Source organism: Habropoda laboriosa, unplaced genomic scaffold, assembly GCF_001263275.1.
Source record: "Habropoda laboriosa isolate 0110345459 unplaced genomic scaffold, ASM126327v1 scaffold72, whole genome shotgun sequence".
NCBI classification, from domain to species: Eukaryota; Metazoa; Arthropoda; class Insecta; order Hymenoptera; family Apidae; genus Habropoda; species Habropoda laboriosa.
The window spans coordinates 314,191-324,968 of record NW_017100188.1 but is presented as its reverse complement, the minus strand read 5'-3'; the positions used below and the strand labels follow the sequence as shown (position 1 = coordinate 324,968).

At 32.4% G+C, this 10,778-nt stretch overlaps 3 protein-coding genes across 3 annotated transcripts in view; 1 reads left to right on the top strand and 2 right to left on the bottom strand.

Moving 5' to 3' along the window:
* The window catches only part of LOC108579785 (trimeric intracellular cation channel type B), a 2,676-nt gene extending 821 nt beyond the window's left edge, over positions 1-1,855 (top strand). The window contains exons 2-7 of the mRNA XM_017943395.1: positions 650-806; positions 979-1,074; positions 1,159-1,247; positions 1,329-1,416; positions 1,490-1,610; positions 1,700-1,855. Of these exons, the coding sequence (XP_017798884.1) occupies positions 650-806; positions 979-1,074; positions 1,159-1,247; positions 1,329-1,416; positions 1,490-1,610; positions 1,700-1,855 (707 nt within the window). The remainder of the gene's footprint in view (positions 1-649; positions 807-978; positions 1,075-1,158; positions 1,248-1,328; positions 1,417-1,489; positions 1,611-1,699) is intronic.
* A 6,116-nt stretch (positions 1,856-7,971) lies between these two features.
* LOC108579740 lies at positions 7,972-9,427 on the bottom strand. The gene is given in 5 exon segments (XM_017943347.1): positions 7,972-8,183; positions 8,247-8,370; positions 8,471-8,735; positions 8,796-8,980; positions 9,064-9,427. Coding segments are annotated over 5 exon segments (1,131 nt in total). The 5' UTR covers positions 9,409-9,427.
* A 932-nt stretch (positions 9,428-10,359) lies between these two features.
* LOC108579760 (mitogen-activated protein kinase 14B-like) overlaps positions 10,360-10,778 on the bottom strand; it is a 4,718-nt gene continuing 4,299 nt past the window's right edge. Inside the window, 2 exon segments of the mRNA XM_017943367.1 lie at positions 10,360-10,477; positions 10,555-10,728. Coding sequence (XP_017798856.1) covers positions 10,398-10,477; positions 10,555-10,728 — 254 coding nt within the window. The 3' untranslated portion in view covers positions 10,360-10,397.

Below are 10,778 nucleotides of genomic sequence, written 5' to 3'. Positions count from 1 at the left end.
TTTTCCCAAATTTTGTGCTTCTACTATTATTTTTTATGATTCTTTTTATGCTATTTAAAATTGTTTAAGAAATATTCTTTGAACATGTTTAGAAAATAAATATTTACAGTATTCTAAGCATATAAAAGTGTATTGTGTAAGAATGTTTCCAGATATAACTGTGAAACTTTTCTTTCAATGACTTTCTTATGCAATGAACCATAAAGGATCAATATTCAAGCAATAGGTTTAAATATCCTATATAGTTTTTATATATTTTTATATTTTTTATTTCATCTTTATGTAATTTAATGTTACACATTTAGCAGATCTTTTAAAAAATATGCAAAAAAACATTATTTTCATGTTTATGGTAAGCTGGCATTATGTTTGCATGTGTGTATGTAACATAGTGTACTTATAAGGATTCAAAGCGACCTACTTGAAACAGCATACCCCTTTGATATTTCATGGTGTATTAAATGTTAATAAAACCACTGGATATCTTTAATAAACTCATTAATTAAATTTTTATTTGCTTTTATGTGTAGTAATTTAATTAATAAATAAATCCTTGAAGAAGTGTTTCACCATTAATTTATTAAACTGCTTTCAATTGTAACTTTCATATTTTTTTGTGACTTTGTATTTTTACAATTTTATCAAATAGGTGCTCAAGCATTTTCTCGGAAACATCCTCTATCATGTTGGCTTTCAACAATGTTGGTAGTATTTGCAAGCGGTATGCTATGCAATGGTCTTTTAGGGGAACCAATTCTTGCACCTTTGAAAAATACACCACAAGTGGTAGTTGCAACTATTGTTTGGTCAGTACATGCTTAATCACAATAAAGAAAGTAGTTTATTATTGAAGTTTTAAACATTTTGTGTGGAAGTTGCTTCTTTTAGATCAGTTTAATAAATTAACATTTTTCATAGTTTTTAACACAATATATTGCAAGAAATGTTAATATCTAAAATTAATTTACAATTGCATAGGTATGTGATATTTTATACACCATTTGATATTGGATACAAGGTAGCCAAGTTTTTACCTGTAAAAATTGTATGTGCTACTATGAAGGAAATATATAGGTAAGTAAGTATTATTTATTTTTCTTTGTTGTTGTTAGAAATATTTAATATATTATATTCCTACTATTTTCTTATAATTTGTAGGTGTAAAAAGATATATGATGGAGTAACTCATGCTGGAAAACTTTATCCAAATGCATATCTTATTATGATATTAATTGGAACACTGAAAGGTAGGTTGCCTGATAAAAAAAATAAAAATAAAAATGAAAAACTCTGAACTGTAAAATTAAGTAATTTATATGTAATTACAGGAAATGGTGCAGGTTTCACAAAACTGTTTGAACGCCTGATACGAGGAGTGTGGACGCCAACTGCTATGGAATTTATGCAACCAAGCTTGTACGATCATTTTCTCTTTTTTTCTTCATGTGATAAAGTTGAAACAATTAATACATAAAATTTTGTTATTTAGCCCTACAAAAGCATCGATGGTTGCGTCAATTATCTTCGTCCTAGACAAAAAGACTGACCTAATCTCCGCACCTCACGCATTGGTTTACTTTGGTATAGTTATCTTCTGCGTCTATTTTAAGGTAACAAAAAATTGTCTGTTTTCCCTTAAATGGAAATTAATTTATAATTTGTTCCATACTAATTGCAACCAATGACAATAATATTTCAGCTGTCGTCTATTTTGCTCGGAATCCATGATCCATTCGTGCCATTCGAAAATCTGTTTTGTGCGTTGTTCCTCGGAGGAATTTGGGATTCGTTAGCCAAATTGCTGGGCCGTGGCCAAGCTAAAGACGAGAAAGCGGATGCCAAGAAAAAGGACTAAATGTTTGTAAACTTCATACGTGTAACGTTAGATAATACTACACGCAATTTTACTATTACGTAATTGCTACGTATTTAAGATTTATCGCGCAAACGCGATCCGATACATTTATTTCCTCTTGTTTGATTCTCAACAGGTATACACAAAACCTCCAAAATATTGACATCAATATTGGCAGTAATTCACTAAGGATGAGTGAATGAAATCAATTTAAAACTAGTCAGAAGATACTCGCATGTTAAGATGTGACCATCGACAAATCATATAAATATCGGAAGTACAATAATTTATTATACATATTTTAATAATGACAAGTGATACATGTTGGAGAGTATGCCTTCGATCATAGAGAATACCAACAGTATTATCTCTGTTGACAACAGTTTGCCGACGTAATTGCCTCTCCATAACTAATCCGACGATTTTATAAGAATAGCATTACGTAACAAGTAAAATTTGTTATCTTTAATAAAGTAAAAACGATTGTTCTTAGAAGCGATAAGATACGCAAATAATTGTGCGAGCACTAAAGACGTGTCCCTTGTTGATTTTTAATCTATATATATGTATATATGTATGTATGTATATGCATATGTATGCATGTATGTATACTTCACACAATGTTTTAGCGATTTAAAAAAATTGTTGGTACTACATTTTGTAGATTGAAGTGCAATATTTAAATGCACGTTAAGACTTAGCAAGTCCAAACCGAAATATCCTAATTCTGGTATGCATCTTGCGTCGACGAATAATGATCGACTTATCGTGCGGTATTTATCACGAGGAAATGTACTCAGGTTAACGAATTTAAGCGTAAGATAATCTTAATGCGTAATTAAACGATAAGACTCCGATAATAAAAACGGATAGAACAAAATCTTCAAACATATAATGAAAATGTAAGACTAATCAACGAGGGAAATTTAAACCTCTTTTATACTATTTTACTACAATTAGATACCGACAGTTGGTACTTACCATACATACATATATCAAGTGTTTGCCTTTGACTCAACGATGTGAACATAATTTACTATGAAAATTAAATAACGTAATTTTCATATAATATTCCAATTGACAGAACGTTATACATTTTCATGTAATAAAATGAAGTTTGCTCTTCTAGATTCTTGGTTTGATTTATTGTTTTCCCATCTTATTGTGCGATAAAGCAAACTTTAGTCTTCTGACGTCATTGTCTAACCAAATAAGCGTAAAATACGCGGTCGGCAGTTAGACCACCCCCACCACAGACTAGCTATACAGTAGGCAATACATTTTTTTGTTCACACTACCAGAGGATTCTAAAACCCCATTACCATAATCCTACTGTATCGATTGGGACTGGTATTATATTACTGCGCTATTAGTGGTAGGAATTGAAATCAAAAACACTTGACATTTGTAATTTTAAATAATGAAGGAGAGAAAATTTCGAATTTTAGAATGAATCAGAATGGATTTAGTCACATACATTTACGTTTTGAGATCCAAGAGTTTATTCACACATAGTAACATTGTACATACAACCAATATCGATAGTTTTGAGCGATGTAGTTTTTAAAATGACCGTTCTTAAGCGTAGAGTGCGCTTCAAAACCAATAGTTTTGGACAACGTCGGAATTTCAGATCGTGTAACAAAATGTCACATAAGATGATTGGTCTACCTAATATCACAGATTCCGAGAAAGATAACATAGGCATAACAATAACGCAATAACGTGTGCCTAGGCGTAGAAGCAGTTAGGCGATAATGTGAGAAACATTACTGTACTGCCGAAATTGTTTATAACTTTTATTGAAAATTTAAAAATTAATATTCTTTTTGTGTAAATCAGAAATGAAACTTTCACGCCACCTTAAGAATTAGGGAATAGACTTCAACATCAGAAAAAATGAAGAAATGCAATTATTTATCAAAAAAGTAATTATTTATTATAAGATAATTGTAAAAAATGTATTTTACAAGAGGTTACCATATATCAGTATTGTTTTACAGCATTTTACAGTCCATTAATGTCTCCCTTACACACTATACCCATTTTCTTTCGCGAAACATTCATTCTTTAAATAATGTTCCATTACAAAATTAAATAAACTAAGTCCGGATAGTGTTAAGAACACGTAAACATCGAAAAGATCGCAAAAATCCCGAAATTCGAATGAAAAATTTCGAAAACTGCGCGAAAATAGCGTCGAAAGTGTAAACTATTACAATATTAGATATAATCTGCAACTAGTTGCTTCTGGCGTACATGTACTTACGTGGTTTCATGCACAACGGAATTTTGGAATAAGTTATATCAGAAGGCACATCAATGTTCGTTACGTCCGTCAAATCATAAGACTCTTTTGCTTTACAGTTCTTATCACATATATCTTTACAAACAACCGATCGTATACAATAATTATTGACCAATTGATTTTCGTTCAATTTCCTGCAAACAGTAGGCGGGATGCAAGTCGATCGACCGCACGTCTCTATACGTTTATTAACATATTTCTTTACAAAGTCCACGTCTGATGCCAGAGTTAATGTCTCTTTATCCAATTTCACTATCCCCTGACTTTCATTGCACTTTATTACTCGAACCAATATGGGATCTCGTTTCTGAGTACCTACACTTAAACCTTCTTTCGCTCTTTGTTGGGATTTTGCCAGACTTACAGAATCCTTCGCATATCGCAAGTTTGTTAGGTTTTCCATATCGCTGTTTGATAACTGTGTCGACGACCCATTGGTACCAACATCTTTGTAGCTCATATGAGTGGAAACTTCCTTATCTACTACCGGAAACTTCCTCTTCGCCTTTTCAAACGTTACCTTGTCGTTTTTACTGATTTTCTGCCCTTCATTCTCTTCCATGGTAGTAGATTCAAATTCTGGTTTCAAGATACTTTCCTCAGTCATCGTTAATTTACTGTCACGAAAGCTGGAAGTGTAAACTTCTGCAAAACTTGGTCCTCCCTCGACTTCTTTTAAAGAAGATCTTGCATCGAATTTCTGATAAAATTCTTTCACATTATTTTCTGTAATACTCGACTCTAACGTCTTCATCATGTACTCTTTAATTCCTTTCACCATTGCTGCCGCGTCGATCAAACAGGATTCTTTCAAGTAATTTTTACATTCATCTGAAATCAACGTTCGTTAGATCGTGAAAATTGATATATGTACTTGCATCAACTTACAATCAGTTTGTCCATTTGGTTTTGTGCTCTGTGATCCGTGTTCACGTTTGAATAATATGCTGTGCAAAAGTTTCTGCAAAATACATGCCACAGTGGGATCTTCTTTGATAAGAGTCAGTATATTTAGTGAGCATGTGTCTGTTGTGCACGGACTCTCCAATTGTTGTACTGTCAAAAAAAGTAATATTACAGTGCAGTGTTCTACAATGTTACAAAACATTTCGCAACATTGCAGTGCTATTCAGTGTCATAGGATATCATATATTGTCCCATAATATCGTATTCCGTTGTGTTGTATATAGTATGACAACGTGTGTTACAAAGTTACAAAGTAAAAACTAAAAGAAATGTTTACCTTCTTCATGTACAGAGTGTTTCGAATCCGTGTCCCAAACGCAACGTTTTATAGATTCATGGGACTTGATTCGAGTTAAGGGTAGATACCTTTCGTTTAGAACACACTGTACAAAGTTGGACCTAAGTTCTTTGACATTTTCCGTGGTAACACAGCCAACGGTACGGACTTTGTGCACGGACATACTGGTTCCAATTTCTATCATCTTTTCTGCAGACATACGGCAAGCTAAATTTCCCCGTGACACGTATATAGCACTCTGTGTTCCTTTTGAAACCTGATCCACCATGTTTACCGCCACTTTCTTCGATTCCGTGGCATTTCTCTTGTAGTGTTTATCTTTTCCTTTTTCTTGTTTGTCACTTTGATCTACAGTTTGAATAGAAACGCATTTTTTTGCTCCATTTGATACGCAAACTGTATTTTCCACCTCTTTTTCAATATAATTCACCGTGTTAACGCCTACTTCGTTTTTTTCGCTCTCAAGAGGGTGTTGCGCCTCTTGTGCCGTTGATTTCGTAGAGAAAATGTTTTCCGTTACAGGTACATTTAATTTTAAATTTTTGGTAGACTCTGGTAGAATAATTTTCAATTGAGTAGAAGCTTCTATTGTGCCACATTGCAATTTATTTGCTATCAATGGATCAATCTGTACAATTTTTGCTGAATTTTCGCTATGCTGTACTCCCACGTCCACATGTTTTTCAATAGATTCTACAGGCAGCTTGATTGGTGTCATTGTAGGAAGTTTTTTTGACAAATCTGTATGAAGTACGTTTTCTGATAAATCCCTTAGAACTTGAAAATCTCCGGAATTGTGTACATACTTCTTCGAATATTCCGGTCGATGAGGCATGTCTACATAAGATAAGTCGATTTAAATCAATAATTTGTGAAAGCTACAGGAAATTTAAAAACAAGGATTGCAATTCTTATACATGGTGTTAACAAAATAACAAAAAACTAGTTTTGACAGTTTTTTTTTATTTATTGACATACCATCTCGCGTAACTCTGTCACACCCGATACATGGAGTGTTCATTATACCAGGAAAATGTTTACTATATCCACAGCAGGAAGAAACATTTCTTTCCCCATTTCTTTCAATCCCTTCATACTTTATATCTTCCCAACCACATGAAGGGCATTTTAAAAATGGTGGCTCGTAACTTTTACCATTCTTTCTCGTTAAGGAAGGAGGATTCGACCTTGAATCTATCGAAGTGCTTGGAGTAGCTGCAGGATATTCTACTTAAAATTATTTAAAAAATTAGACTATCCATGTTTGAATATATCTTTTTTTCTAAATTATTTTTTCGAAAATAATGTTTACCAATGACCGCAGAGTCAGTATCTCTAGTATGTTTATAGTTTGAGGTCGTCTCCTCCTGTCGATCTTTGGAACCACCCTCTTTTGCTCTAAATTGAGAACACGGAACATATCTTACTTTTTTATTGTTTTTCTCTTTTAGTATGACTTTTTCTGGCGAACTACGTTTCCCGCCAAAACGAAAAGATTCTTCCACTGATTTGCTTCTTCTAGAAGCCAGATTGCTAGTTGCATCGTTACGAAAACGAATATTTAAAGATTTCGCTTCTGTTTCGGTTTTTTCTCTTTTTTCTGAATTATTTATATCGTCACTGCTCAAAGATCGGGGAACGGAAGTCGTTTCTCGATATTTGCATTTTTCCTCATCATTGATCACCTTTGTCAACATGTCTGCCACTATGTTGTACCAACCAAACGGCGATTTGTACTGTTTTTGGGACTGCAGACTTTTGATCGTTCGTGTTTGTTCCTGCTTATATCTGTACCAATGAGAATTATTATCTTAATACTTATTTAACTAAAGTAATAAATATTTGAAGTAGAATCATAGTAAATGAAACACCCTATATACTTCTCCTCATTTTATAGCATGAATTATAATTATTATAATTCTTTCGTTATTTCGAGCTATTTTCAACAAGCTACTTTCATTCGTGATGTGTTTTTATTTCCTTTCGTATTTTTTCCGTAAATCTCATTACAAAAAACTCTGATCGTACATTACTTTTCTCTTATAGTCTTGATTTGATGCAAATAATCGGTTACAGTAAACCCTGGTATACCAAGATCGTCGATAATCTTCTGCAATGCTTCGTTTTTTTCGCGGCAATTACGGTAATCTTTGTGATAAGGGTTCCAGAGACACGGATGCTGTTTGTACGCTATTATGAAATTGATCACTAATCTTTCATTCCATTTTGACGACATTTTATGTTATAAATTTTTCTATTGCGATTTAAAACAATGTCTTTGAAAAAATAGTGATAGTGGTTTTTGATACGTTTATAATTTTACGTCTACCCATATGATAAAATTAGAATCGATCAGAGGACATGTCTGAACTTGATCATTGCGATAGGTCGAATGGAATCGTTTGTTGAATCGCCTACGTCATTTTATTAACTTTTTACTACGACACTATGTATTAACACCAGAAGTAACATTACATTTTATATATTGTATCGTGGACCAGATTTTATTTTATATACTCAACAAATACATACAATTCGTAAAAGTTACATTAGGTGTTTACTATCGAAATTGCAAGATGGTTCCTCCTTGATCATAATGACAGGAAGACCGCAACTGCAAACCATATCTTTGTGGAAGACTTTACATTCGCTACAGCTAGAAATGGAACAACAATCGGAACATTTCGATTTTATATTACTCAGACGCTCTTGTGCAATCAGATCCTGTATTCGTGTTTCTAATTTAATAGCGATCTCTAGAAGCAAGCAATATCATTTTAATAATCATTTCTGTAATAAATTATGACATCAATATTCACCGAAACTTATATTCCGCAACTGAAACGCAATACTCTTGCCAAACATATCAAACTCGTCGTGAATTTTCCTTCTTCCTCTAATGTCCTCCTCCGTTGGAATGCAATCCGTGTGACTAATATTTTCCTGAAAATTGTTTTATATATATACATATGTACGTTGACCCGTACTTGTTTCGAGATGGAATTTCCGGTTAGACTCCAACCGAGATAAAAAATCTGTTTACCAGGTCGTTTACCATCAGTATACTTGCGAGTTTCGTACTATTGAGATGTATGTCGTTTTCCATACACACTTGACAAGTCGTACACGCGGTTTTAAAATAAGAGATGTCGGTTTGCGTTGCGTGCTGTGTAATGATATTTCTTCTAGTGTTATTTCCAGCGTCAATTCGAGTTACTTTCGGTGAACGTAAATGTAAGTAGTTTGTGTCATCGATAGCTGTGACTTGCGAAGTAAACGTTCCCTTACCTTCTGCTTGAGTGTATGGGCTTCTAAGTGGAAAATATGTTGTAATGTATCTTTTGGTAATATATTAACAGTATGCAAACGGAAGAAGTTACTTGGTTCGTGTACGAGGTTTGGTTTTATGTGATCTTTCACAATGACAAATTGCATAAGGACAATCACAGTCTCTGTTTTGCATTTTCCGTTCTAGAGGACCTGAAGGTGTCAACTGATCATATGTTTCATTATAGTAACAGTCTTTAACTATGTCTATTTTATCATCACTTATCTGAATGTGACAGGTTGAATAAAATAAATAAATTTCAAGTTTATACAATGTTGTTATTGTTTGAGTTGAGTGTTGGTATGTACCTTACAGAAATCACTTGCATGACTGTAAGTTGCTGCAAATGGAAAATATAGTTGGTGTACTGCTGTAAACCAAATTGCTGTTGGCTTGTAAAATTTTTCACAAGATATTGCAGCACTTATTTTAGATAACTCAAAACAGTATTGGGCTTTTACATATGTAATCCTTTTGATACAATCACAAATTGTTAAACCACAAACATTCATAGAATCCACAATCTCTTTGTAAGCTTTGTAACGACAAAGTTTATTTATAAAGTTAGGGTGGAAAGGGTTTCTTAAACACTCGTGTTTACCATAAAGAGTCACTAATCTCAATGTTAGGCTGTCAGTCCATGCAATTGGCATGATAAACTGTTTATATCATATGTAGTATGATCAGGTTATTTAACCTTGCATTTGCATAAATCCCACTATTTACAGATTAGAGAAGCTTTATATACATGTTTTGAATTCATATTAAAATCTGTTGCAAGAATTTTTGTATTAAAAAAGTACAGTGAATAAATTATATTTAGATTATACATTATACATACATAAGGTTTAAAAAATTACTAGAATTTAGAAAAATACATGTACAAAAAAAAATGAAAGATTACACAAAATATATAGTCTCTTTAACTATAGATTCTGTTCACACCTGTACATAATTTGAAACACAAATAACGAACAATATACAAAGATCAAAAAATTTATTCAGCCATGTTTGTTGTTAAAAGCATCATTATAACAGCATCTTACAAATTAAATTATTTTAAATTACTTTTGTATGAAATAAGAATTATTTTTAATTGTAAATTCGATGCAATATGTTCTCTGTTACAGACTAGAACCAGCAGTGAATGAAACAAATCTAACGCTTCGAAGCTAACATTTTCGTAAGAATTCCTTTCTGTTAGCATACCGTTGATCTTTTATATCGAATGACTGAATCTTACAAAAATTACTTTCAAACCTAAATGAGCTTTCAGTTATTAAAGTGCACTTGCAATCGCAGCTTCAAAGCATTTGAATACGTGAATATATAACAAAACGTTCATGTACAACCATGAATATGAATTTGTCACATATTTGGTGGCTTTACATTCTAAAACAACCTATGTATAATGTGAAAAATATTAGCATTTCTTGTATCATGCGTCATTAACAAAAATATACATTTTGCCTCTAATACAAATAAGTTTGTATGATTAACTCTGTTACTTATGCAACATCATATTATATACAATGGCATTTTTTGTATATAACAATTATACATGTTTTCTTTTATAATTATTCATTGTTAATATTATCTTACTGCTGCTTATATCTATATTATTTGTGCTACTGACACAATTTTATGAAGTAGACTCGATTGTTGAAGACATTGCAGGTAGCTGTTGAGGTACAAAGTTTATAACTTCATGATAAACAAGTTCTAAAAATAATAAAAATAACACATTATTTTTATGCACAATATAATTAAAAAAAATACATTAACAAATGGGCATGTACCTTTCCACTTTTCAACTGGCAAATCCATATCTTCAAAACTTTGATCATATGGCAGAGATACTGGTTCATCTGTTGGATCAGCATACTGTGCAAGATATGGATGTGCTAAAGCTTGTTCTGCTGTAATTCGTTTCTCTGCATCAAATTCTAACATTAATTCAAGCAAATCTATGGCTGCAAAGTAATTTAAAATATATTAATTTAATATTCCAAAAATTTGGAAT